This window comes from Papio anubis, chromosome 19 (assembly GCF_008728515.1).
Source record: "Papio anubis isolate 15944 chromosome 19, Panubis1.0, whole genome shotgun sequence".
Classification (NCBI taxonomy): Eukaryota; Metazoa; Chordata; class Mammalia; order Primates; family Cercopithecidae; genus Papio; species Papio anubis.
Genome location: NC_044994.1, coordinates 2910281 through 2938179, shown reverse-complemented (window position 1 = coordinate 2938179; position 27899 = coordinate 2910281). Strand labels below are relative to the sequence as shown.

Sequence of the window (27899 nt, the reverse complement as noted above, 5' to 3'; positions counted from 1 at the left end):
GGATAGATAGATGAATACTATTCTATCTGTGATACAGAGAAACTTCAGATATAATAAATTATAAGGCCAATTAACCCTACAAACAGGATCCACAGTTTCACATCAATGAAAAAGCAAGACTTCAAGAGGGCAGGAGTTTTTGTCTGCCGATTTTCCCGCGTCTAGCACAGTGCCTGGCACATATTAAGTGCCCTGAAATACTGAATGAAATACACCTCATCAGTATCTCACCGCGCCTGCGCTAGATGCCCTGGGTGGGGACAGCCTTGACGCGCTGCGCCTGCGCGATGTCTCTTTGCGGGGCGCCCCGGTCGGTTCCCAGACCCGCTTCGCCGCAGAGGCTTGGGCCCTCCGGCCCTCCGTAACCGCTCGACTGTCGCGCTGCACCAGCTTCCTCCTCGGCGTTCCCACGCCTATTTGGGCGGATTCTTGGCGCCCGAGGAAGAGGTAGGCGCACCGTCTTTCCACGTCAGAGACCTGACTGTGGAGATGGCGGCCCAGAAGATAAACGAGGGGCTGGAACACCTCGCCAAAGCAGAGAAATAGTGAGTGAGAACCTTCCATGGGCCTGTGTGTGGACGCCGGGTCCGTCTCTCACTGGCGCGGCCTTAGCACCCGGCGGGGCGGGAGGGAGGGGTCAGGGGATAAGGGGACCCGGCGCGCTGGTACCTGCGGGGCTGCAGGGGCTCGGTGTCCCCTGGGTCGCACTCCCGGGGTGGAGCTCCCGGGATCGGGCTGGAGTCAGGTCCGCTGCGCCTCGGGCAGCGCCGTGGGTCCGCCCCGCCGGAAGTCCGCTCCCCGTGGCTGGTGTGGGCGGGGACCCGGCGCGGTGCTGCCGGGCTGGTAGGTAAAGGGGGCTTCTTTACTTGTGCGCTGTGCTTCTGAAGACTCCTTGTGATCGGGGCTGTCCGTGCGTCCGAGGCTCGTTAGCAACATCCCTGGCCTCCACCTGCTGGGTGCCGGTCGCACCTCCTCCCCGTTTGTGGCAACCCAAAATGTCCTCTGGGGAACAACATCGCCCTGTTGAGAACCACTGCCCTTGAAAAGCTCCTTGTGTGGAGGGGACCATAGGTTTACCCCAAAAACTCCGCGGTGAACCTTTGTCATCTGGCAGTTTACTTTTCCTGTGGGCAGGGACTGTCCTTCGTTCGTCCTTTGCTGTGTATGTCCTTCCACCTCTGGTACAGTACGTAGTAGGCACCCAGCAAATGTTTGTGGGACTGAACTGATTCTCCTTAATTCATCCTTTGGGCAGCCTCTTCCCCCCCGTTTCGTTACTCCAGCGCATTTTTATCTGTCAGTTACAGTTAATAGAAAGCCAGCATCGTGCTTTGTGGTGGGTGCTTCACATACATCATTTCATAAGCTGAGATCTTTACGATAACTTTCCAAATAGAAATAATAAGTTTTCGTAAGAGGAAATGAGACTTGGGGAAGCCTCATAACGACTTGTCCCAGACTGCACAGGTGAAAGATGGCAGAGCCAATTTTCAAACAGTGGAAAAACTCAGGCTATCACATGACTTGAGGCAGTCAGTGTGTAAGGTACCGGGGCTCTCCTGGTGCAAGAGGTTCCCACAACAATCTGACTTTCTAGTGGGAGCAAACGCAAAATCTGTAGTAAGAGTAGTGTGTAGAATAGGGACCACAAAAAAAGCTGTATTAACTGTGCATAGGTAACCCAGAGGGAGAAGTTTATTCTTCATGAGAAAATTTGAGGAAGAGATGATTTGTGAGCAGGGCCTGAAAAATACAGAATGTTTTAGACAGAGGGGGAATCTTGTGAAAGAGATTCTGTGCGCAAACTGTAGTATGTATTATACACGGGCCTGAAAATGTGCTCTGGGAACAGTGAATGTAGTGTAGTCACAGTGCTAGAGGACGAGCTGGAGTGAAGAAGAGTTGGGGCCAGACTGTGAAGGGACGGCTTCTCAGATGGCTGTTGTAGGCATCTAACCAGAGAACCCGGTTAGATTTGCTTTTGGTGAAAAAAATATGGCAGCAGGCTGGGCGCGGTGGCTCACGCCTGTAGTCCCAGCGCTTTGGGAGGCTGAGGTGGGCGGATCACTTGAGGTCAGGAGTTTAAGACCAGCCTGGCCAACATGGTGAAACCCTGTCTCTACTAAAAATACAAAAATTAGCCAGGTGTGGTGGCGCACACCTGTAATCCCAATTGCTCAGGAAGCTGAGGCAGGAGAATCGCTTGAGCCCCAGAGGCGGAGGTTGCTGTGAGCAGAGATGGTGCCACTGCACTCCAGCCTGGGAGACAGAACAAGACTCTGTCTCAAAAATAAAAAATAAAAAGGAAAAGAAAAACGTGGCAGCAGTGTGGAGAATGAACTTTGACATATTCAGTAAACAAACATTTACAAATTGTCTCTGTGTACTTGTACCAGCCACTGAGGATACTGGAGTAACCAAAAGTGGCCCCTTCTTCAAGAGCTTAGAATTCAGACAGGCAGACAAGTGAACAGAGGACTAAAAAGAAGATATTCAGTGCTAGAAGTATTCAGTGTAGTATGGTGGAGATATGAAGCAAGGAAAAGGTAATATGCTCCGGGTGTGGGGAATGGAAGAGGGGGAATGGTGACTGTCCCATGAAGGTAGTGCCAGACATGTTAGTGGGTTGTTGACTTCAGGGGAGAGGTGGTGATGGCCTGGATTCAAGTACAATACAGGGGTAGGATTGGGTGACATTTGTCAATATGTAGTTGACATGCTTTAATGACCTGCCTACATAGAGAGATGAAGGGTTAACTCCTAAGTTTCTAACTTGGGAGTTGAGTGGGAGAGGCCTTCAGCCAAGATAGGGGATAGGGGTTAATGGATGTGCTTGGTGAGTAGGTCTGGGGCAGGGAGGTGTGGGGTTCAGGCTTGAAGTGTTAGTTTGAAATGCTGCTAGACAGTTACTCGGTTGGTGGTAGGAAAAATGGGCCAGGAGCTTAGGACATATTTGATTTTTCTCCATTTTCTAATGATGATATAGTTCAGTGTTGCTGAGTCATTTTGTAAATTGATCCCCCCCACCCCCACAGATGGTAATTTTGCTGTTTTCTTTTTTTCTGTGGAAATTGATCAATTTCCTTATTGATTCTTTGGAGAAAAAGAGTCAAAAGGACTAACAGGTATAGCTGCTAAACCTAAATTAGCTATACATCTTTCTTCCTTATTAGTGGTATTCATGTGACTTGGGATGGTTTGCCCAGTTTCAAACTCTCTGGGTCTTTCCGTGTATAGCTCCTTCGGCGACTGAATGATTGTATCTCGGTTTTAGTGGGATTAAAACAATTATGTTAATATACAGAATGTAATGTTTGTTTTGGGATAGAAACAGAGGGTTATCATTTTGCATATTGCATATTTCCTCAATTTTGTGGATTACAGTAGACACACCACAATTTAAGAATATTATTTTTCTGAGCAGTGAAATTCTTGGTAAGCTTGAAAAATTGCTTATGTTAATTTGAATTTTGTAACACTATATACACAAACAAGTTTTAGATGCTAAGTGTGTTACATAAATTTAATTGGCAAAAAATGTTACTGTAGCTGGCTGGGCGCAGCGGCTCATGCCGGTAATTCTAGCTCTTTGGGAGGACGGGGTGGGCGGATCACTTGAGGCCAGGAGTTCGAGACCACCTGGCCAACATGGCGAAACCTCTTCTCTGCTAAAAATACAAAAATTAGCTGAGTGTGGTGGTGCAAGCCTGTAATCCCAGCTGCTCAGGAGGCTGAGGCATTAGAGTCATTTGAACCTGAGAGGCGGAAGTTGCAGTGAGCCGAGATACCACCACTGCACTCCAGCCTGGGCGACAGAGCGAGACCCTATCTCAAGAAAAAAAAAAAAAGCTACGACTTTTTGGTAGTTCACATGGCTGTCACACAATGAAGGCTGTACTTCTGAGGGCTCCTACGGATTCCCCATCTTCCAGTGAAGATACTGGCCTGATTCATTTGAAGCAAGCCGTGTTCTGTGCAAGCAGGCCTTCACTAATTGAATGAAATTTAGAATTTAAGATGGCTTGGGCAATTTTTATGCACACCCAAATTTGACAGTTACTGAATTAAGTCTGAAATTATTTTAAAATAAGAAAAAAATAAAATATTGAGGAAAAGGCAAGTAAGACAAGAATTCAAAATTGATGGTTCTTTGATTTGGCATCCGAGAAGCCAGTAGGGATCCTGGAAGGCAGTTTCTCTTGGCTTTTGTAATATCCTTCCCTTTCTGATTATCATTCTTGTTTATGGGTGGCGAGTTTTTGCTTTTTTAATTTGTTAATTTTTAATTTTTTGCCTACTTCCTCTGTTATTCCACTGAATGATTATATTCCTTAGTCTTTGTGTTCTCTCTCTGCAGTCTTGCTAGGAGATCTGGTCTCATCTATGCCCTTGACGTGCTCATGATACCTCCATTTATGTCTGTAGCCTCTTGTCTGTGCATCAGTTTCATGAGTCCCTCTGCTGTCAACACTGTGCTTCAGAGGTTCTGAAGCTTTAATGCACCTTTGGGCTCGTTAAACCTCAGAGGTGCCGTAGGCTTGGGATGGGGTCAACAATTTATGTTTTTAGTAAGTTCCCAGGCAGTGCTGATGGTGCTGGTCTGGGGACCATGAATTGAGAACCTGTAGGAGGAAACCACATACCTGTGACAGTGCGAGGGAAAGAGGTGAGGTCGTGTTTGTTAGGCATAAGTTTGGGTGGAGGCAGGTGACGCGGAAAGTTTATGCCTGGTGGCTCCTCCTTTATTTTCTTTTTTCTTTTTTTTTTAAGACCTAGAAGATCATTACAAGCAGAGATCTGACTTATAAATGTAGTTGGTAACTTCTGTTAACTGTGTCTTTCTTTCATTCTAGCCTGAAAACTGGTTTTTTAAAATGGAAGCCAGATTATGACAGTGCCGCTTCTGAATATGGAAAAGCAGGTATTTTTGACTGTAGTCCAGTTGCTCCAACATGTAATCTTAAAATAGTCCGATAACTTCATTTCACCATAATATGTATATGCTTTCTACAAGGCTTTAATAGTTAAAAAACAAAAGTTTTTTTCCACTTGTTGTTTTCAGATGTGTTGAGAGCTGAGTCAGAGTTCCCGGTACCTGCTGTCTGTGACAGCAGCGATGGGGCGGGGTTGGTGATACACGGCAGTGGGTTTTTAGTGTTGCTTATGTATTCGTCAACTCCAGTTGTTTGAATACTGTATCCATGAGTTTTGCCATATTTCTCTATACTTTCTATTGAATAAGGAGTTTGTTAAATTTTTTGTTAACTTAGCCTCATCTTAAGCAGATCTGCAAATCATATGTTTGCTTGGTCCTTATGTCTTTTATGAACGTCACATTGAATGTGTCTGTTGAGTGTTCGTGAAGTGTTAAGCTATATACATATTTTAATCAGTTTATATAAGATATAAACAATGTAAAATATGCAACAGAAAGGGAATTTACTAAAAATTTAGCATTCTGAATTATAGAGTGATAGCTTTCAGCATATCTGTGGTAATTTGGAGTATAAATAAAATATAACAAAATTTTGAGTACCTTGAACACGTTTTCAGTTGTATTTCAGCGATAGCCCTGATCACACGTGTTAGCCCAGCACAGAGAACATCTAGGGCAAGTGCTTTTGGTTAAACAGCAAATGCGTCTTCAGTGCTTTTATTTAAATCAGAGTAAGTTCTCTTTTTTGGCATCAGGCAATTGTTTATCTCTCATACTTTAAAATTATGGAAAGTTGAAACTCCGTATGAGTTTTATGGACCTACTTATGCAGGGCGGCTTCTGGAGCAGAAGGGAACAACATTTTGCAAGTGTCCTCTGTGAGGGAAATTTAACACAGATTTGTTTTCTGTCCCTCTGAGATCATGAACTACATTCAAAAATCAATGTTTTAGATGAGATTTTCCCACTGAAACATCCTGTGTTTATTTTCTTTAAGGGCTTATGGAAAATCTATTTAATCAGAATAAATTTTTTAAAAAGCAACATACGGAAAAGCAGGGAAGGGAATAGTTTCAGTATTTATTTTTCACATTTTATTAAAGAGAATTTTAAGAGTGTTTTTAACAAATAACGCTTTTTTTAAAGCATCATGCTTTTTGCTTCTTTGTAAGCAACCCTTGATAAGTTTTCCAAAATGTATAAGATCATATTTTATAAGCACTCCTGTTTTGCTTTGATGATTACACTTTTAAAACAGCTTGCAATATACTTTGGCTGTTTGAACAGTGAGATATCTTTTTCATAGATAGTAAACAGTATAAAAGATTTTTTTAAAAAACGCATTGTTAGACATTTAAAGATTGTGCCAAAAGGAAGGTTTATTATAAAAAACTGTTTAATGTGCTTTTTGGCCCTCAGTTTCTGTATAATTGAATGACCTATACCTAAAATACTGTTTTTATTATTAAAGGTACAACTGGTGAAGTAAGGTGCTGTCTTTTGTGACTTAAAAATCTGCCTGTCCCTGGGGAGCATTAGGGAGTGTTGGTGTTAGAAAGACTTCTTGATTTTGAGTGGAAGTAACACTGATTTGTTGCCAGTAGTCGACAATTAAAAAAGAAAAACTTTTAAAAATGCTCCTAAGTTACTGATAATTGGAAAAGTTGTAAGGAAATTTCTTTAGAAAAAAGTAGTATTTTATAGTTTAGGAAACTTCTTAAGTATTTGAAATAAGTATGTTTGTAATACTTCATATAAAATGCAGATTTCAGTAATGATTTATTTGAGGTTTTTAGTGATGGAAATAGAGAGGTTTTTTTTTTCTATTTCAGCTGTTGCTTTTAAAAATGCCAAACAGTTTGAGCAAGCAAAAGACGCCTGCCTGAGGGAAGCTGTTGCCCATGAAAATAATAGGGCGTATCTTTTTCAACTGTTAAAAAGAAATTAAACTGTTAGATGATTTTGACAAACTGTTTTCTCTTGCTGTAAATTTGCTTTACTACCTGTGAAGTAAAATGTTTTTAAGTTAGAAAATTATTAGAAAAATTCTGTATTTTTAAACTCTGAAGGAGTGTTTATAGTGAAATTTGATCATAAGGTCCACACTGGTTCGCGGAGCTACATTTGAGAACTTATTTTCTATTGTTTGTGGTTTTACTTGATGATGGTTTTACTTGGGATGAAGTAAGGAAAATCTATAGACATGTGCTGAAGAATGAAGAGTAGCACAGGTATTGAAAACGCATGAGCTACTATATCAGTTTTTTTTTAATACAGTTTTTCTTAGGTATTTGAAATAAAAATTATAAGTAGTTTATAACAGTATATTTTTCTGAAGTATTTGAAAACTTATCGATAAAAAATGTTTCTCTTACTTGCAAACTGTAGTCATAATAACTTTGCACTTCGGTAAAACTTCAGATTATTGCATAATAGAAATAGTTTAAAACTTGTGCAGTGTTTTGGGGAATTATGAAGTTTTAAACGATATCGACAGGCATTGAATTATTTCTTTTTTACCTGTTTGTAGGATTTGTCTTTTGGAACCAACTGGGTCAGTGATTTAGTTAATTGTCTTTAAATACTAGATCTGTAGAAACTATTGGGTTTTTTTTTCTTTTTTCCTTAACTTTGACTTCGTTGCTTCCATTCAGTCTTTTTCATGCTGCCAAGTAAGTATTCTTCATGTGTTCATGTATTTGCAAATTACATTTTAATGTCATTGTTTTTCTGTAGGTTGGTAATTTTTTCCCAAATTATAAATTTTGTATTGATTTAAATAATCATTTCTCTTTGTTTCAGTTTTTACCTCAACGTTAAAAACTAAGTCACTCCTAACTCTAAGATGTAAAGAGTTTAAATTAAATTTGCCATAATATATTATTAGGAGCATTTTGTTCAGTAGCCTATGGGAAAAAAAATAAGTTAGAATCTCTGTTTTTCTCTGTTTGATAGTTAATAGTGCCTGTGGAAATGAGGCAGGAAGCTTTCTCCTGCCTTGTGGAGAGTAGTTATTTGTTGGCCAAGGCGGGCAGATCACTTGAGGTCAGGAGTTCAAGACCAGCCTGGCCAACTTGGTGAAACCCTGTCTCTACTAAAAATACAAAAAATTCGCTGGATGTGGTGGCACATGCCTGTAATCTCAGCTACTGGGGAGGCTGAGGCAGGAGACTTCCTTGAAACTGGGAGACGGAGGTTGCAGTGAGGTGGGATCATGCCTCTGCACTCCAGCCTGGGAGATACAGCAAGACTCCATTCCCCCCGCCGGCCCCAAAAACAAAAACAAAAAAACTTAGATTTAGGTTTGCCAGATGGAAATTAATTTAACCTTACTGAGCCTTACTTAATTTTGCATCTGCAAAATAAAATCTCTTTAACTCAAATGTCTGATGTTCTAAGCCATTATTCCCCATGAAAAAAGAATAAAAAATTATATTGTGTGGTAATACAAACCTGAAGTGATATGTTGTGCATGAGCCCATTTTAATTGAAGTCACTTTCCTTATCAGCAGTTCCTCACTAGAAAGTTTCTTACACCCCTCACTTCATTAAGATCTCATCAGAGAAATTATATTCTCTTTGCAGAGCTTATGAGCAAGCTGGAATGATGTTGAAGGTCAGTAATGTTATGTCACAATTGTTGTGTAGGTAAAATGAATTAACTACAAAGTGTTAAACAAGAATTTATGTTGGAATTGAAAAGCTTCCTTACCATAAGGCAAGAGGTGCTAAGTGTAAGGTTTATGTCCATTGTAACATTAATTGGACCCATAGAATACATTCTGTACATCTTAAGGAGTGTTAAAAGTGAAATATAAGAGAGAATGTATCAGAGGGAACTGGGAACAGTAGCGTGTTAAGCTCTATAACCAGGATAGATGTGTATTGCTATAAAAAGAGCTTTATGGAAAGTTTCTCTACTTTTGAGAAGGACATCTGAATGTAGTAAACTTTTATAAATATTTTTAAAATTATCATACATGAATTATAGAAGACATTTTTACTTGTGTGAATAACAGTTGGCAGCAGAGACAACCACAGATTTAAGCTTTTGCTACTTTAATTCATTCTGCATGGAATATTCCGACCAATGTGCCTGTGCCACTGTTTGTACTTCTGCTCCTCAAAAGCAGGCTAGAAGTTAATGTCCTGCTGTGGTGAGACAGAACATACTACTTTATGATGCCGACTCTCAAAGTATGCCAGCTGGCAGTCGAAATAAAGTACTTGTCTTTCTTTTTTTAAAATGTTTCATCTAAAATGGTAAAAGCTACTTTCAAGTATTTATTATAAAGCTTTGTTTTTAAGAATCGTTACCTTAGTAAAGCTTTTGTTTTTAATTTCTATGACTTTTATAATGTGAACTTATTTTTTTCAGTGAACACATGCTCATTGTAGAACAACAAAAAATACCAAAAGGTTAAAGAATGTTAGTGATAGCTGTTAACATGCTTAATTTAAAAGATTTTATAGTCTTTGACCCAGGAATTTCAATTCTGTGAATCTGTCATTGAGAGAGAGAGAGCGCAAAGATTTATGCATCAGGATATTTTTTGAAGAAATGGCAATTATCTAAATTTTGAATAATAGGAAAGTGAGGCTGGGTGTAGTGGCTCACACCTGTAATCCCAGCACTTTGGGAGGCCAAGGCAGGCGAATTACCTGAGGTCAGGAGTTCGACACCAGCCTAGCCAACATGGTGAAACCCTGTCTCTTCTAAAAATACATAAATTAGCTGGGTGGTGGTGGGCGCCTGTAATCCCAGCTACTCGGGAGGCTGAGGCAGGAGAATTGCTTAAAATCGGAAAGCGGAGGTTGCAGTGAGCCGAGATCGCATCACTGCACACCAGCCTGAGCAACAGAGGGAGACTATGTCTCAAAACAAATAATAATAATAATAATAATAATAGGAGAATGTTTAAATTATGATGCTTCCTTATGATAAACTGTTATATATCCATTGAAATGAAGCTTTTCTGGCCAAACATGCAACTGAATTGGTATGTGGTGATGCAAGTTAGGTTATTAACTGCAGTTTCTTTGCAACTAGAGTTTCTCTTACAGCCAAAGCTGGGGATCTGCTCTGGCCTTCTTCTGTCTCATTTTCCACTGAGAACTAGGAAGCTCCCAGGTGACTGTTACAGTCTCAGTGTACTTTGTGCCTGTTATTAGGATACACCTAATTAAGAAACGCTCAAACACTCTAATTCTCACAGCCTCAGTTTATATTGCAACAACTGTACTAAGACTTGAATCTTCATCAAAAGTTATTATTCAGGCATCATTTCCATTGCTTAATTATCTATTTAATTTGAGGGTTGGAAAGGCACTACTTTGAATGAAAGAAAATTAGTGGACAGGGAAACAGATGAAGGAAAATGCTTTCTGGCATTGTCTCATATGTAAATTAAATGCCTTTGGACAGTCTTGGGAGCACGCGACCCCTGCGCTACGTGGTCCGCAATTCTCTGGGCTAAAATTTCTACCAATATGTCATACAAACCCTCACATTTATTCACCAGCAAGACTTGGGGAGTGCCATTTTGTAGACAGATGTGCAGGGAAGCCACAGAAACTTGTTGGATCAACCTTTGGTTCTGTCACTTGGTGACTGCTGTGATTTCATATCCTGTTTGCTCCGCAGGCACACAGCCATTGAAAATAGGCATATTTATGGTGGAAGGTATAACTTTCAAGTAGGCAGCTCATCATTTTTTATGGAGAAGTATCAATATTGTGGTTGGACCTCTTATTCACAGCCTCACTTGATTTTATGCAAAAGCAGGAAGATGTAGTTGCTAATTTTTAAACAACAAATAGGACTTGGATGCCATTTATACTGCCTTCTTTTTTTTTTTTTTTTTTTTTTTTTTGAGACGGAGTCTCGCTCTGTCATCCAGGCTGGAGTGCAGTGGCCGGATCTCAGCTCACTGCAAGCTCCTCCTCCCGGGTTTATGCCATTCTCCTGTCTCAGCCTCCCAAGTAGCTGGGACTACAGGTGCCCGCCACCTCGCCCGGCTAGTTTTTTTTGTATTTTTTAGTAGAGACGGAGTTTCACCGTGTTAGCCAGGATGGTCTCGATCTCCTGACCTCGTGATCCGCCCGTCTCGGCCTCCCAAAGTGCTGGGATTACAGGCTTGAGCCACCGCGCCCGGCCTATACTGCCTTCTAATGTATTTTTTGCTCTACCTACTGGGTAAAACTCATGACGAATAGTTCCTGTGTGTTTTTTTGTTTTGTTTTGTTTTGTTTTGTTTTAATCCCCCCAAATGCTTTTATGTTGTAGATTCACAGTATATATGTAATTAGTGGATAGGTAAATTTGGGGAGGAAATCCAGTTGACGCTTGATCAACCCAAGGGCTGGGATGCCAACCCCTTGTGCAGCTGAAAATCTCCATATAACTTTTTACTCCCCAAAAACTTTACTAATAGCCTGTTTTTGTCTTTTGAGACAGGGTCTTGCTCTGTTGCCCAGGCTGGCGTGCAGTGGCACAATTGTGGCTCACTGCAGCCTCAACCTCCTGGACTCAAGCGATCCTCCCACTTCAGCCTCCTGAGTAGCTGGGACTATAGGTGCATGCCACCATGCCCTGCTAATTTTTTAATCTTTTTGATAGAGACTGGTTCTCACTGTGTTGCCCAGGCTGGGCTCAAACTTCTGGGCTCAAGTGATACTTCTGCCTCAGCCTCCCAAAGTGCTGGGATTATAGGCGTGAGCCACTACTACTATTGACTGGAAGTTTTATCAATAATATAAACAGTACATATGTTGTGTGTTGCATGGAATATGTTTTATACTGTATTCCTACAATAAAGTAAGCTAGAGAAAATATTAAGAAAATCATAAGGAAGAGAAAATATATTTTGTGTTCTTTAAGTGGAAGTAGAGCACCATAGGGCTCTTCATCCTCACCGTTCTCTTCACGTTTGAGTGGGCTGAGGAGGAGGAAGCGGAGGGGTTGGTTTTGCTGTCTCAGGGGGCAGAGGAGCAAGACAGTCTGCATATAATTGGACCAGCACAGTTTAAATCTCTGTTGTTCAAGGTTCAGTTGTATTCTTTAAAAGCAGAAATGACCCTCAGGACTAACGTGCCTGAGAGAGATTTTGTTAGGTTTACCTCCCCTGTTCATTCAGATATTTTTCAGCAGATGTTGTAGACTCAGATTCTTTCATTGACTTGGTTTTATAACAAAAAAAGTATTGTTTTTATTTTTTCACTGAGGTTTGGAGATGTATTCCCTTTTCATTCTGCTAGAGTGAGTGATAGCAGTCCTTGTTTCATACAGTATCTTTCAGTCTGTTTTATTGTTAGTTTCCATAGCTAAGTAATAAAGTTACGTTTTGGGGTTGGCGAAAATGAGACCAGTTTTGTTAGGGGTATCCTAATGAATTTGTCAACTTAGCAAGGGACTGAATAGGCAGATTTGTAAACTACCCATGAGATGTCAGTGTGGAGCCTACCTTAAGATACAGCAAGTCAACACTAAATAAGTTGCTTATGTAAACTTTATAACTAGCTTTTAAATAATGTTTTTTAAGTTTATTTTTAAAGTGTTTGATTTGGAGATTAATTAGACAGTAGGACTGCATGATCCTGAGATGTATAGATTAATAGTAAGATACAGAATTTATCAGTCATGGAAGAGGGTTGCAAACTCAGATGAACTCAGGGTATAAAGGAATAAGTGAAATGAGTGAGCCGCCAGGACGCGGAGGGCATTTGGAAGTGAAGAGCAGGGAGAAGTGCCAGGAGGTGCGTGCTCATCTGGCGGGACGGTGCTGCCCAGCCCCAGCTTGTTGCCATACAGGGATGCAAGCCTGGGCATATGCCCAAAGGAACATAAATCATTCTACAAAGACACATGCACACGTATGTTTATTGTAGCACCATTCACAATAGCAAAGATATGGAACCAACCCAGATGCCCATCAGTGATAGACTGGATAAAGAAAATGTGGTACATATACACTATGGAATACTATGCAGCTGTAAAAAAGAATGAGATCGTGTCCTTTGCAGGGACATGGATGAAGCTGGAAGGAAGCCATCATTCTCAGCAAACTAACACAGGAACAGAAAATCAAACCCCGCATGTTCTCACTTCTAAGTGGGAATTGAACTACAAGAACACATGGACACAGGGAGGGGAATATTACACTCCGGGGCCTGTCGGGGGGGTGGGGATTAAGGGGAGGGAGAGCACTGGGACAAATACCTAATGCATGTGGGGCTTAAATCCTAGATGATGGGTTGATAGGTGCAGCAAACCACCATGGCACATGTATACCTATGTAACAAACCTGCACATTCTGCACATGTATCCCAGAACTTAAAAAAAATTGCATTTCAGACTGTTAACTCTGTTTTTCTTTAACGGATGCATTTTCTGACCTGTGCGTATCCTTTGCCCAAAGGAGATGCAGAAGCTACCAGAGGCCGTTCAGCTAATTGAGAAAGCCAGCATGATGTATCTAGAAAACGGCACCCCAGACACTGCAGCCATGGCCTTGGAGCGAGCTGGAAAGTGAGTGTGAGATGGACGAGGCTCTGCATAGAAGTCTTGTCTTTGTTTTAAAGAAGTCCTTGAAAAACAAGCTTTCCATTTCTCATGTGAGTCACATTTTCTTGTCTAATTCAGGCTTATAGAAAATGTTGATCCAGAGAAGGCTGTACAGTTATATCAACAGACAGCTAATGTGTTTGAAGTAAGTTTGAATCTTATTTTTTTCTTTAATTACTTAGAATGTTCAGATTAATAACATGTAGGAAAATAGAGAAATGCAGTGGCTACTTTTAAAACTTTTCCGTGCTCACAGTTGCGCGATATTTCTTTTCTGTTAGAGAGCAGTGAAACGGACTAGCAGCTTTCGTGTTCCCCCCTTGATCCAGTGCCATTACTTCTTTACAAAATAAATATTGTGGGATAAAAACATTTCAGCATTAAAGCAGCCAACACTTGTTTGTCTTTGATTCCTTCAGAATGAAGAGCGCTTACGGCAGGCAGTTGAATTACTAGGAAAAGCCTCCAGACTACTAGTACGAGGACGTAGGTATGTCTTTAAAAACTATTGCTGTGTCTTTATACTTTGAATCCACATTTGGAACTGGAAAGTCATTTGGGGGATAGCTTGTTAATTTTTTGGTATAAGCTGTAGACATACCAGGCCACACAATAGAATTTTTGAGGCAGAGGCTCCAGCTCTCTTGCCCAGGTTGGAGTGCAGTGGTCGGATCTCAGCTCACTGCAAGCTCCGCCCTGGTTCACACTATATTCTCCTGGCCTCTCAGCCTCCCCGAGTAGCTGACTACAGGCTTCACCCTCACTTCCCGGCTAGTCTTTTGTATTTTTTAGTAGAGACGGGTTTCACTCGTGTTGGGGCCAGGATGGTCTCGGGATCTCCTGGACCTCGTGATCCGGGCCTGGGCTCTCGCCTCCCAAAGTGCTGGGATTACAGGCTTGAGCACACAATAGAATATTAACATTTACTAGACAGTAGGCACACTGAATTAGATATTAAAAGATCTGCTGTTTTTTGAAAGTGTAATGCCCAAATTTATCATGCACTGTGCTTTTATTGGTTGAACCCCGGCTCAGCAACCTGAGAGGGAACAGTTTTCTTCATGTTATTTGGTTGGGTTATGATACCTCTCTCAAGGAAAAATAAGAATATTAGAATAAATGACAAAGATGCATAAACACCCATGACAATTGACAGGTTCTTGACAAATACTATCATTAATACAATATTTACCTTTCAACATATGACCTGAAGCACAAATAGTTGAACCTCAGAAAGCTAAAAATCTATTGGGATTTCCTTTGGTTTTTTTACTTTATCTCAGTTTCTACTTTTTAGTGCTTGTGCTCTCTTTCATTAATAAAAATTCTGGCTGGCTGTGGCTCAAGCCTGTAATCCCAGTACCGGGAGGCCGAGATGGGCTGATCACGGTGGGTCAGGAGATCGAGACCATGCTGGCTAACACGTGTGAAACCCCGCCTCTACTAAAAAATACAAAAATTAGCCGGCTGGCGGCGGGCTTCTGTGGTCCCAGTACTCGGGAGGCTGAGGCGGGAGAATGGCGTGGAACCCGGGAGGCGGAGCTTGCAGTGAGCTGAGATCCCGCCACTGCACTCCAGCCTATGCATAGAGCTTGTGACTGCCTCCAAAAAATAAATAAATAAAATAAAATAAAATAAAATAAAATAAAAATTCTGTCTCGCCGGGCGTGGCTCAAGCCTGTAATCCCAGCACTTTGGGAGGCCGGTGATCGGCTGGATCACGCAGGTCAGGAGATCGGTGACCATCCTGCCAATATGGTGAAACCCTGTCTCTACTAAAAAATACAAGAAAAAATTAGGCCGGGCGCAGGTGGCTGGTGCCTGTAGTCCCAGCTACTCGAAATGAGGCGGAGAATGGCGCAACTGGGGACTTTGAGCCGTGAGCCGAGATCGCCACTGCACTGCCTGGGGGCACAGAGCAAGACTCCCGCCCAAACAAAAACTTAAAAAATCAAAAAAATTAAAAATAAAATTCTGTCTCAATAATATTTAAGATAAACATCTTTAGGAGGTTGTAGGTCTGCAGATATCTTAATTGAAATTTGCCCAAAGCTTCCCAGTAACAGAAAAGACACAAGATCCATTTCATGTGTCAAGGAATCAAAATAGAAATGACTGATGAATCTATCCTTTCTGAGACTGAATTAAATTTTTTCTTCATGAAGACTGCAGATTCTGAAATATAATTTAAACCAGTCTAGAGTAACATGAGAATAAATTAATCTAGAATTAACTGTTAATCTCATTTAGATAGACTACTTTGTTTATAGGAACTTCCTTCACTGAGTAGGTTGTTTTGGTTTTTTTTGGTTTTTTTGGTTTTTTTTTTTTTTTTGGTCTAAATGGAATAGAAATTTCATTTTGTTTTTAAATTAGGACTTTAATGATGAAGCAAAGTTTAATTTAAATGTCAGTCCGGGGTCATTACCTTTATTCATCTTATTACTTGTTGCTTCCCAGAAATCAGTGACTGAAATGCTAACTCTGACAGTTCCCAACTTGAAAATGGTTCAGTTTAGTTTCTGAAGGTGTTTGTTACAGCAGCAGAGCTGCTCTTGGTGATGGCGCTATGACTGTGGCAGAATAGCTGAACTGTGAGGTGATACCCAGATTCTGATTTGTGAGCAGGGGCCCCATGTCTTAGAAACAGTGTCCCTCATTCTTTTCAGGGCAGCCAGGAGGCAAGTTTTAGGTAGTTTACCTCCTTTCTCATCTGTGCTCACCTCCTAATGCTCCCCAACAAGGCTCCCAGTGCCTTTCTAGAGCGCTAAGCCCCTTACTATAAGACCCCATGGAAAGTGGAGGAAGTGAAGTTGCAGGAAGGGGCAGAAGTTGAGGATAGCCCTGTGTGAGAGTCCACACTGCCTCAGCTCCCCTGAAGTATTTCTGCTTTCCACATCTTCTTTGCTTTTGTTTTTCAAGGTGTAGATTATCTAAAGCTGTGTGGTAGAGGGAGTAGCACAGGAAAGGGAAGAGGCCAGGATCTTTTGGGGGAGGTCAGGTGAGGAATGTTTTCCAGCTGCCTGTGCATATTCCTTTAGAAAGCTCTGCTAGGGATGGGGGCCACCACCATCCTCAAAACATTACCAATGTTGCCAGTCGGTTTGGACACATCTAAAGAAAGCTATTGTTCTAAAGCAAGCACTGAGTTAGATTCTTCGAAGCCTCAGCAGAGGGGAGAATGCTAGTTGAATGAGCAGCAGAAGTGAGAATGCTGCGTAGATGTGTTCAAAGGGCACATTTATAAATCTAGGGCTTTTATTCATGACTTTGCTTTATTGGGGTTTTTTTTTTTCTTTTTACATTAACATGAGTTCGTAAGATGTCCTAATTTAATACTTTTTATGTTAGTATAGCAAAGTTAATCTATTTAATTAGTATAACTTTTTATGTTAGTATAGCAAAGTTGATCTATTTAATCTTGCTTCTCACAGTTCTGGAGAGTCATAATTCAGAAGTGATTCAGAGTTTCATTTAGATGACATCTGGGATGGTCTTAAAGGCAGTCCAAGGCCAGTGCCCTTGTTCCTTTTTAGAAAAGGCCTTTCCAGGCTGGGTGCCGTGGCTCATGCCTGTAATCACAATATTTTGGGAGGCCGAGGCAGGCAGATCACCTGAGGTCAGAAGTTCAAGATTAGCCTGGCCAACATGGTGAAATTCCTTCTCTACTAAAAATACAGAAATTGGCTGAGCGTGATGGCACACAGCTATAATCCCAGCTACTCAGGAGACTGGAGAATCGCTTGAACCCAGGAGGCGCAGGTTGCAGTGAGACTCCATCTCAAAAAATATATATATATAGAAAAGGCCTTTGCAGCAAGTTGATCATGACCTTGTGCCTCTGAGAGAAGGTCTATACCTCTGAGACAAGGTGTCTGGTCTCAGTGAACCCAAATCCCTCCTAGAAGATTCAGTTAGCAAAGAAAAGAGCTGCTTCTCACCAGTTGTCTGAGACAGTCACTAGATCCTAAACACAGGGAGGGCTGGGTGTGTATATGTTCAGGGGTGGGGTGTGTGCTATTAAGGAGAATCACTGGGTTTCTGTCTTGCGTAACTGTTCTGCCCATGGTGCCATTAATAACAGATAAGGAATATAGACACAAACTTCTTGGTGATGATCATAAACTTCGTTGGGAATATGACACATAAACTCGACATTTCTGTAGGTAGGTAGAAATAGGTTTTGGAGTTCAGGAAATAGTTGGGGCCAGAGGAGGAGTTTGAGTTGTGGTGAGGAAGGTGACTGTTGAAAGCTTGGGGTGAATGAGGTTCTGTGACAGTTTTCTGCCATTTGCACATAACTTCTGTCTGGTTTCAGTTTTGTTTCATTTCGGGAAGATAAAAACAATTTATTCTTTTTTCAGCAAAACCAGATTCTTGTCATTTTGTTGGGAATATTGAGTATTACCTGAGGGGAAAGTTGAAATCATCTGTGTTTCATTATAATAAGTAACTAATACTTTTCTGGATACATTTAAAAATAGATGGCTTTATATGCTAATTTCATGGCCTTTTAGCAAAGTCGATCAACTTTTTCAACTACAAACTCATGTAAGTGCTTGGCTTTTTTGTTAGGTAAGTATATGTTAGCACATAGAAATGCTATTATTATGTCAAGGAAATAAACAGTTTATGTGTAAAGAATGCACCCTTTATAGTTAAATATATGAAAAGTTTAAAATACTGAGATTGCTAATAGAATGATATAATCTGGACACTGTGGGCACAGAATATTCTGATGTAATTTATTTTATAAAACAGTATCTGTTATAAGCTCAGGGTCACAATTATAAGTAATATAGATACATTTAGCTGTAGTCTGCCTTGCATTAATTTTGTATTTCTGCATAGTAAATTGCTACAAACTTAGCAACTTAAAACAGTACTCACTAATTAGCTCACAGTTTCACAAGGCCAGAAGTCTGGATACGGTGTAGCTCGATCCTAGTATAGCTAGGTAGCAGAGCTAGGGTCTCACCAGGCTGAAATCAAGGTATCAGAGCGGGCTGTGATCTCACCGGAGGCTTGGGTCCTTTTCCAAGCTCATTGATTGTTGGCAGAATTGATTTCCTTGCAGCCGTGTGAAAGAGATTCCTGTTTTCCTGTTGCCTATTGGCCGGGAACTGTTCTCAGCTTTGAGTTCGCCTTCAGTTCCTGGCCATGTGCCCCCCTTGGTGGTTCACAGCATGGCAGTTTGCTGCTGATTGGAGGCATCGGGAGCGCGTCACTCTGATTTCTGGCCTCTAACTTAAGGAAGGGCCCTTTGTGTCCTAATCACAGGATGGCCCATCGTATTCCGAGGGTCACACCTACACTTAAAGGGGGATTATGCAGGAAATGTTTACAAGGGGCAAGAATTGGGAGCACTCTTAGAATTCTGCTGCCAAACCCAGTTTATAAATTGACTTTGTTCCAAAACTTTATCAAGTTGACCTGTGGAAATTCAGAACGCATTTCTTCTCTGAGTGTTATTTTATAAGGCACTAAGTTACCAGGGTGCATCCCATAAAGATTCAGTTTAACTCATGATGTAAGTAGCCATAATAGCATAAGCCAAGCCACTGTGTGTGTGGTGTGTGTGTCTGTATACATGCAACTATTTTTAAAAAGATAACACATAAGCTGGGTGCAGTGGCTCACACCTGTAATCCCAGCACTTTGGGAGGCCAAGGCGGGTGGATCACCTGAAGTCAGGAGTTCGAGACCAGCCTGGCCAACATGGCAAAACCCCATCTCTATTAAAACTACAAAAATTAGCTGGGCGTGGTGGCAGGCGCCAGTAATCCGAGCTACTTGGGAGGCTAAGGCAGGCGAATCGCTTGAACCCAGGAGGCAGAGGTTGTGGGGAGCCGAGATCACGCCACTGCGCTCCAGCCTGGGCAACAGAGTGAGACTCTGTCTCAAAAAAAAAAAAAAAAAAATCATATAGCATAACATTTTTGTATTTTTATTTTGGGTTATAATACCACTTACCTCCCTTTGAATCCCGATAGTACAGACTCTTGCCCCTTTTGGCTGTTGGTTGTGTATATTCCCAATGCCCAGACCCCTGGTAGTTGCTGCCATAACCTTGAACTCATATTGGGATGACAGCAATGGCTACAGACCGTGCATTTCACTCAGTCTCAAGTTGTACTACTCAGGGAATCCTGGCATTTGGAGTATACTACAGCTTTGCAGGGAGGGGAGGATTCAATTAGGGTTTGATGGAATTAGGGCTGGGGGAGTGAAAAAGGGGTAAGGGCCTGGAGGGTTTGGGGAAAAAGTTTTGGTGACCCCTTTCCTTGCTTTCATCTTCATTCTGCCATTAGGCAAAATGAAAGAAAAGGAGAATGTATGAGGGTCAGTGGAAAAGATGAATGTTGAAGATTGAAGATGCAGGAAGGCTTTTGTTTAGGTCTCTGACTTGCCACCCCTCAGTGCTGCCCTTTTAGGCACTTCAGAGCTTGCTAGGGCCACTGGGGCAGCAGCGAGAATGTGATGGAGGGACACAGTTGGGGGAAGGTACTGAGTGCCTTGGGTGTCAGGATGTTCTTTCAGTCGGGCGGAAAGAAATCTTGGGTGATTTAATCGAAGATCGTCTCAAATACGTATCACAAAGAAGTTGTGATACTCATTATTGGACAGTCCTTACCAAGCTTCAAACTCCCCATTTGACCTAACCCATCCTTGAGTTCTTTGCTTTTTCTGTCACCGTGCAGCCTGAAAGCGGGCGGTCAGACATTTGAAAGGCAAGCCAAATGAGCAGAGCGTGTGGAAACCTGGGTCCTGGGGCAGCTGCTAACACTGCCTGTCCTCCGGGTGTCTCTGCAGTCTGTGATGTCAAGCACATTTCTCAGGGCACCTCTGCTATCGATCATTTAGACCTGCTTGTTTCACCTTTCTGTGTTTCGTTTTAGGTTTGATGAGGCGGCACTCTCTATTCAGAAAGAAAAAAATATTTATAAGGAAATTGAGAATTATCCAACTTGTTATAAGGTATTCTTTGAAAGTGTTTGTCTTTGGTGTTACATTAGATGATTTTTTATACTGGTATGAATAAGTACCTAAGAAAGGATTCTATGGCTGTTTCTATGTTTTTGTAAAATAATACTTCCTGGGCCTCTATTTTTGACCAAGATAGAGTAAGGCCACTGCAGCTTGTCTCTCTGCTGATTACAACTAAACTACTGGATAAAATACAAAAGCAACCACCCTTGAACTCTGAAAAGTAAATAAAAACAGACTAATGAGAGGAGCAAACACTTGGAGAAACAACCACCGTGGGAGTGAGTTTCTCGGGGGTTTTTTCCATTTCGTCTTGCAGCATTGCCCTGCCATGAGAGAAGCCCGCAGTTGTGGAGCTGGGCAGCAAAGCCTGCAACAGTGAAAACTCCAAAAGGAACCCCGCCTTTCTAACCAGCACTGGGAGAAGAGGTCCCATTGTTTTCCTCTCCTTTTTCTTTGCTCCAAGCTTGTGCCCAGGCATGGAGCTGCACTGTGATGATGGCTCAGGTTGATAAAACGCCACAAGGACCCCAGTCTCTTTTGCCAGAGGAACTAGGAAAATGAGCTAGAGAGAAAGGAGAAAATTCCAGAAAGGAGAGAGCTGGAAACGGAGTCCCCAGAGTGTGGATGTGGCCCACACAGGTCTTGGGCTTACTCTTCAGCTGTACTGAGACAGGCACCAAAGTAGCAGTGCAGTGCAGAGGTTGGAGAGCTAAGATCTCATCACCGTCGAAGTGTCGCCCTGCCCTCTGAAGGGCTTATGCATGGAACAGGCCCAAGGCCACATAGCAAAGGATTTGAACTGAGTGTAGAACTTCTATCCACCAAAAACAAGGCACCACATGTAGTCTGAACCTAACTGGGGTGATTGCCTGCTGAAAACATCCATACTCTCCTGAAAATTAAACAGAGGCCGTGCAGCATCACATTCACAGTACAGTCCAGAATTAACATGCAAGAACCTGGAAATATGACCAGTTTTCAGGAGAAAAGACAACTGATGGCAACCCAGCAGTGACCAGGGTTTTTGGCATTATCACATAAAGACTTACAGTTGCTTCACGAGGTAAAGATAAAGACAACTGAAATGAATAGAAAAGAGGACCTGTTGTTTTTTATAGGAAAAAATGTTTTTGTAGAAACTATAAAAATGAACTAAATGGGAATTTTAGGACTGGAAAATACATGATTGAAATAAAATACTGGATAAGCTTAATCTCAGAGATGACAGAAGGAAGACTTTGTGAATTTGAAGATAAATCAGTAAAAGTTACCTAAACAATACAGATCAAAAAGATGGAAAAATACTTCATAAAGACCTATTTTGCCAATAATTTATCAGTCATATCCTTGATCTTATTACTGCTTTTATCGTTGACTTATCAATACTATCATTGTTTCTGTTATCTGAAGTTTTCACTCATACATCTTTTTCCTAGTTTCTTTTTAAAGATTCTAAGTATCATTGTGGAATTATGGTCACCCCCCTCTTCTTTTTTATTCACTTTTCAAGCTTGAATCTGTGTAGATATTTGAAAGAGATTCTCTTTAAAACATGGTTGTGAGCTAAGGCTTGTGTCAAAGTGTGGTCCCCAGACCAGTAGTAAGAGTGCCTCCTGGAACTTGTTAGAAATGGGTGAATCCCAGACTTGCCCCAAGCAGCCAAATCCCAGGACATGAGAGTTGGGAAAGTACTGTTCTAGGGTATTTCCCCTCGGGTGTCCCGTAGAAGTTACTATAGCATTTATAAATCTCTATTTATACAAACACAGACTCTGAAAGTTAAACTCCAGGTGTTTTTAATACTGCCAGGATACTGACTTTATTAAACAGATATAAATTTGACCATGATCCTCTCTTTTGTTTTAGAAAACAATTGCTCAAGTCTTAGTTCATCTACACAGAAATGACTATGTAGCTGCAGAAAGATGTGTCCGGGAGAGCTATAGGTAAGACGTTGTCTGGGCCCTCTTGACTTGCAGTGTTAGCACTTCTGTTTCTACAACTAAGATTGCTGCTAGGACAAATGTTCCTGGCCATGAGACTGTTATTTCTACATCTTAGGAGTGCTCGTCTACCATTTCATCTTTTACAGTGGCCATTTTACACGTTTTGTTTTTTGTTTGTTTGTTTGTTTGTTTCCTTTCCTGTATTTTTCTCTTGGGGACCTCCATGGAAGTGAATGACTTTAGTCATTTTAGTCATTTTGCTTTATTTGCCTTCTAAGAAAAAAAGAATAAGAAAAAGGAGAAAAAAATTCTCAGATTGTATGTTACAGAAATCAAAATGAGGGATTTTCTTAGTGTTTAACATGAGCAGTCTTAATCTCAACACTGTTAACATTTGGGCTGGATGATTCTTTGCGGTCGGGCCTGTCCCGTGCACTGCAGGCTGGTTAGTGGGATCCCCGGTCTCTGCCCTCTAGATGCCACTAGCATTCCCACACTTTTAAGTACCAGAATGTCTCCAGACATTGTCACATGCCAGGGGCAGAATCATCCCTGCCTGAGTTGTGTTCTTTTAAGGAGAAGGTGAAGGCGTGTGATTTGTGCTTACTGCAGCATCCCCGGGTTCAATGGCAGCGAAGACTGTGCTGCGCTGGAACAGCTTCTTGAAGGTTATGACCAGCAGGACCAAGATCAAGTGTCAGATGTCTGCAACTCACCGCTTTTCAAGTACATGGACAATGATGTAAGTGGACCTGTTTGCGTAGCTTTCGTCTTTTCTCTTGAAAGAAAGGTTTCTAGTGAGATTTTTACCCGTGTACTTAAGAGATTTTTTCCTACCTCTTTTTTTCTTCTCAAACTACTACTCATAAGGAAACTGACCACTTGCATTGAATTTCACCATAGATTTAGATAAAATAGATGGTAGTTGTGTGGTTTATAGCCATTTACTCACCCGTCTTAACTGTTGACCATATACATATTTTAAAATTGAAACTTATTTCTCAACTTTTCCTCTATCTGTTGTCCTGCATAGGTTGCTTTTACTCGTTTCTTTTAGACGGACTGTCTGAAAGAGACCCATTCTGTAGTGGCCTTTGTAATTCAGTAGACTTGTGGGAATCCGTGATGACTAGCTACGTGTTGCAAGTCACTAATTATCTCTAAACCTCAGTTAATTCATTTGTAAAATGAAGCCCCTAGTACCTGTCTTGCTGGACTGTTGTGAGGAATACATTAGTCAGTGTGTGAGAAACATCCTCACGTGATGCCTTGCATGTAAAGTGAACCAGGACTATAAGTTTCTATTTGTTCTATTTTTTCAGTGGATTTGTAAGTACCTGTTTTAATTAAGAAATTATAATTGATACTTTTACTAGTTGTGTACCTGCCCCACCGTGGCCATGAGGCATCTGGAGAACAGCGTTACTGGGTTTTGTTTTCCATCTGAATGGTAGAATTGGTGGTCATGAGGGCGGAGAGCCAGGCTGTCTTTTTAGAGCTGAGTAAAACGTGTCGGGATTCTAGTTATCCAGCTTTTAAGAACATGCTCTGTTGTTGACAGTATGCTAAGCTGGGCCTGAGTTTGGTGGTTCCAGGAGGGGGAATCAAGAAGAAATCACCCGCAACACCACAGGCCAAGCCTGATGGTGTCACTGCCACAGCTGCTGATGAAGAGGAAGACGAATACTCAGGAGGACTATGCTAGTATTTTGCTTGCTGAAAAGAAAAGGGAAACAAAGGTAAAAATCCTGACATGCCATTTCAAGGACTTGGGAATAGATTAGGGATATACGTACTTCATTACAGTCATGTTGGATCCTAATAAAGACTTAGGATCTTTAGTTACCATCTCCCCAAATCACTCATTGTATCCACTACCTGTGAAGCATATCTTTTTCTTTCCATAAGAGCTTTTCTAAGACACCAGCAGGAATTTACAGAAAATGGACTATGTTTTAATATAGTTGATGAAAAAATTTGCAAGCCAAATTATACATAAATTATGTTCTAAACAAAAGGGGTAATAAGCATAGGTATTCTTCTCTCTTGGACGCTTGTAAGTTACTGTTAGTGAATTGTTTTTTACATTTTACTTAATTGCTGCTAAAAGTGATGTTTACTGATAAAAAATTATTTTAAAATTTGTTTTGGAAAGGAAATTTACCCCCATGATGTTAGATACATTTAAATTATCAAGTCTTTTCAGAGATGAGATGGAGACAGGAAGTTATTTTGAGCCTTACAATATTATTTAGCCCAATAAAAGATGGATTTAAGCTCTTATTATGAGTTTGAAAAATTTTGAAGGTAGCGTATTAAAGTGATTCTATAAATATCTTCAGTCCTCTCTGAAGTGTGGGTATTTCTTCTATCTAAAAAGTACATACAGTGACTGTCTTCAAATCTACTTGGTTCTTGACCAAATAGGAGCTCATGGGTAATGAATACCTTTGGGGGTTTTGTTGTTTTTTTAAGGGTCTCACTTTGTTGCCCAGGCGGGAGTGCAGTGGTGCGATCACAGCTCCCTGCAGCCTCTCCTGGACTCAGGTGATTCTGCCACCTCAGTCCCGAGTAGCTGGGACTACAGGCATGCACCACCATGCCAGGCTAATTTTTTTATTTTTTATTTTTTTATTTTTTTGCTATTTTTTGTAGAGATGGGGTTGCTCCATGTTGCACAGGCTATTCTCAAACTCCTAAGCTCAAGCCATCTGCCTGTCTTGGCCTCCCAAAGTGCTGGGATTGTAGACATAAGCCCCCTCACCCAGCCTACGAATATCTTTCTAACATTGTAAGAATGAGGTAATGTTTCCATCAATCTAATACAGATATATTTCTTCCCTCCAAAATAATTTGGTTTGTTTTATTGTAACTCCGTCTTAAGTTGACATGGAAAATGCTATATAGGCCAGGCGCTCATGCCTGTAATCCCAGCACTTTGGGAGGCCGAGGCTGGCAGATCACGAGGTCGGCAGATCACGAGGTCAGGAGATCGAGACCATCCTGGCTAACATGGTGAAACCCCTAGTCTCTACTAAAAATACCAAAAAAATTAGCCGGGCATGGTGGCGGGCACCTGTAGTGCCAGCTACTTGGGAGGCTGAGGCAGGAGAATGGCGTAAACCCGGGAGGCAGAGCTTGCAGTGAGCCGAGATCATGCCACTCGCTGCACTGCAGGCTGGGCGACAGAGTGAGACTCTGTCTCAAAAAAAAAAACAAAGAAAAAGAAAATGCTATGTACTATGAAAACTTAGCTGAAAGGGAAGAATCGTTTTAGAAAGACATATTTAAAACACCACACTGCTAATATATTGATATCCTTTGTAGTTATTTCCTAAAATGCTGTTTTCGAAACATTCCTTTATCACCCTGTGTAGCTTAGACCTATCTCATAATCTGTTAATTGGAAAGAGGCTGCAAACACCAGTAGTGTGCATTCTGCAGGTACACGCTGCCGAAGAAATTTCCTGCTTATTCATGCCCCGTTTCTGTCTCCTTTAGAGTCATAACTTATTTAAGTATAGGATGCTTGATTTTGCTAGACTTTCTGAAAACACCAAGGTGGAGTATCAGAAGTGATTTTAGTCACAATTAGTTCTGTGGGAGAGCTTAGAGAGAATAACATCCTCCTTTGGGAGGTGGTCTTGGGTGCGTGAATGTTGGTATACGGTCTTTATTTTAGGTCTGATACAAAACGCTAATAAATTTAATGTTTTTCTTCCTTAATTTATTGGCATAGTTCTTCAGGTAGCAGCTCATTTTTATTAATGGTATGGGGATTAACTACGAACAAGCTATGTGTAGACATTTGCATTTAAGGACATTGCAGTGTTTCAAAGATCCCATCATTGCAGCTTGTATCCTTTAGATCCAATCAGAAACTTCTGGTGTCTTACATTAATGCTCATTTGAGCTAATCAGTAATCTGTTTAAACAGATTTGGCAATACTTTAAAGGTATTGTAGACTATTTATTTATAGATCATATTACCCTTAAAGTCTTGGGGGAAAAAAGTTGTCTCATGTACTGAAAACTTTTTTTTAAAAAGGTGATGATGAAGTGCATTCTGTAGCAGCAGCGCAGCTGGGCTTTAAACCACACAGAAGGCTGTGTCCAAGGGCAGCCTCCTTCACCCTTCCTGCCCCCAGTGAGGACTGGATAACCAGGACTTGGGGATATTCTTTGTTGTCAGGGTTATTCTATGTGGTAAAGAATATTTGGTTCACATTTATACATTTTCTTTTTCCACTCACATAAGTTTCTATCTTGAGAGCATAGTCCAAAGTGTAAAACTTGGTGTTTACGAGAATTGTCTTCCAGAACTCCACTGTCATCGCTTTCACCAAAGTGGAAGTCTGCATGAATATGCTCAGAATCTACTATTCAACATTCTGTTACGTTGTAAGTGAAGTCCACCTACAAAATATATTTAATATATTGAATTTATTTGTACATATGCAGAGTATGGTATTCGTGTATGGAATCTGCTTTATTCCTATTTTTTCCAACTCTGATGAGTAGAGTATTAAATGTGTTGTTACGGAAATGCAGAGTATTGCTTCTATAGGAAGATAATTATGAAAATAAAACCTGAAACTATGTAAATGTGATTATTCTTTGTATTATTTATTTTGTTTAGCTTGTTAATTTTCTTTTTTCCAGGGACACATTCTCTTAATTATATGACTTCAGCATTATTTTACAAGGACAGTATTTTGTTATCTGCAGTTGTCTTTTCTGCTCTTTGGGAGTAAGGTACCTTTGGGAAGGTAAAATACCAGTCATTCAGTTATTGTAATACTTTAATATACTGCTGTTTGGTGAGATGGAAGACTAATACATCTTCCAAGATTTGATTGGGTTAAGTGAGATAAAACCATATATGATTAGGAGGCTAAGAGAACTGATGTGAAATTGTTTACATAATTAGCACCTTAATTACTGGCAGATTTACTTACAATCAGACATTTATTGGATGCTAGCTATGTAATATTATCCCTGTCTTTCGTGGAATGGAAATTAATAATATAATTTGATACCTGGATTCAGGAGAAGTTGGAGTAAGAAAGAATGCAGAAGGAGTGGCTGTCGGACATCGTGTGATTTTGTATTTCTTCCAGGACACCTTGGAGTGTCTTGAATGTGGTTTGTGATCACTATTGTGTTTGTAGTAGCAAGAGGAGATAGCCAGGAAGGATAATCAAAGTCCACCTTCTGCTGTCACCCCCCACATTGCTTTCATTCGACTCATCAAGAAAGGGTCAATAATGACTTTAATGTGATGAGTTAAATTTAAGGACATTAAAAACATCTTGTAAGTAAAAAGGACTGAGGCAAACACCAATTTTAAAAAAGGAAAACAAACTTTCCACTCAATTGTTTTTATTCTAACGAGGTTTTGTGCACAGAAACAACTTACATGGCTTTTAATTAATACTCAAGGACCCTGAATAAAATGCCATCA

At 40.9% G+C, this 27899-nt stretch overlaps 1 protein-coding gene and 1 long non-coding RNA gene across 4 annotated transcripts in view; one reads left to right on the top strand and one right to left on the bottom strand.

Annotated features, from left to right (window-relative positions):
• Positions 1-774, bottom strand: part of LOC116271448 — a 49251-nt gene extending 48477 nt beyond the window's left edge. For both annotated transcript variants that reach the window (XR_004180007.1, XR_004180006.1), the window contains exon 1: positions 670-774. This is a non-coding gene — a long non-coding RNA (uncharacterized LOC116271448). The remainder of the gene's footprint in view (positions 1-669) is intronic.
• NAPG (NSF attachment protein gamma) lies at positions 244-27045 on the top strand. Of its 2 annotated transcripts, none has more exons than XM_021929943.2 (13): positions 244-545; positions 4854-4921; positions 6769-6853; positions 7591-7608; positions 8522-8552; positions 13354-13463; positions 13578-13644; positions 13919-13989; positions 20399-20477; positions 22356-22435; positions 23048-23177; positions 23997-24174; positions 26756-27045. In XM_021929943.2, the coding sequence occupies exons 1-12, from the start codon at positions 490-492 to the stop codon at positions 24138-24140; spliced, it is 939 nt and encodes a 312-aa protein (XP_021785635.1). In that variant the 5' UTR covers positions 244-489; the 3' UTR covers positions 24141-24174; positions 26756-27045. The 2 variants fall into 2 exon arrangements, with proteins under 2 accessions (XP_021785635.1, XP_003914195.1); XM_003914146.4 differs by having other exon boundaries at positions 26484-27045.
• Positions 27046-27899: the final 854 nt, after the last annotated feature.

Coding starts and splice junctions, on each gene's coding strand:
- NAPG (XM_021929943.2), top strand. CDS start 490: ATGGCGGCCCAGAAGATAAACGAGGGGCTGGAACACCTCGCCAAAGCA. Junction 13,645..13,918: donor AGACAGCTAATGTGTTTGAA/GTAAGTTTGAAT, acceptor TGATTCCTTCAG/AATGAAGAGCGCTTACGGCA. Junction 22,436..23,047: donor TGTGTCCGGGAGAGCTATAG/GTAAGACGTTGT, acceptor TGCTTACTGCAG/CATCCCCGGGTTCAATGGCA.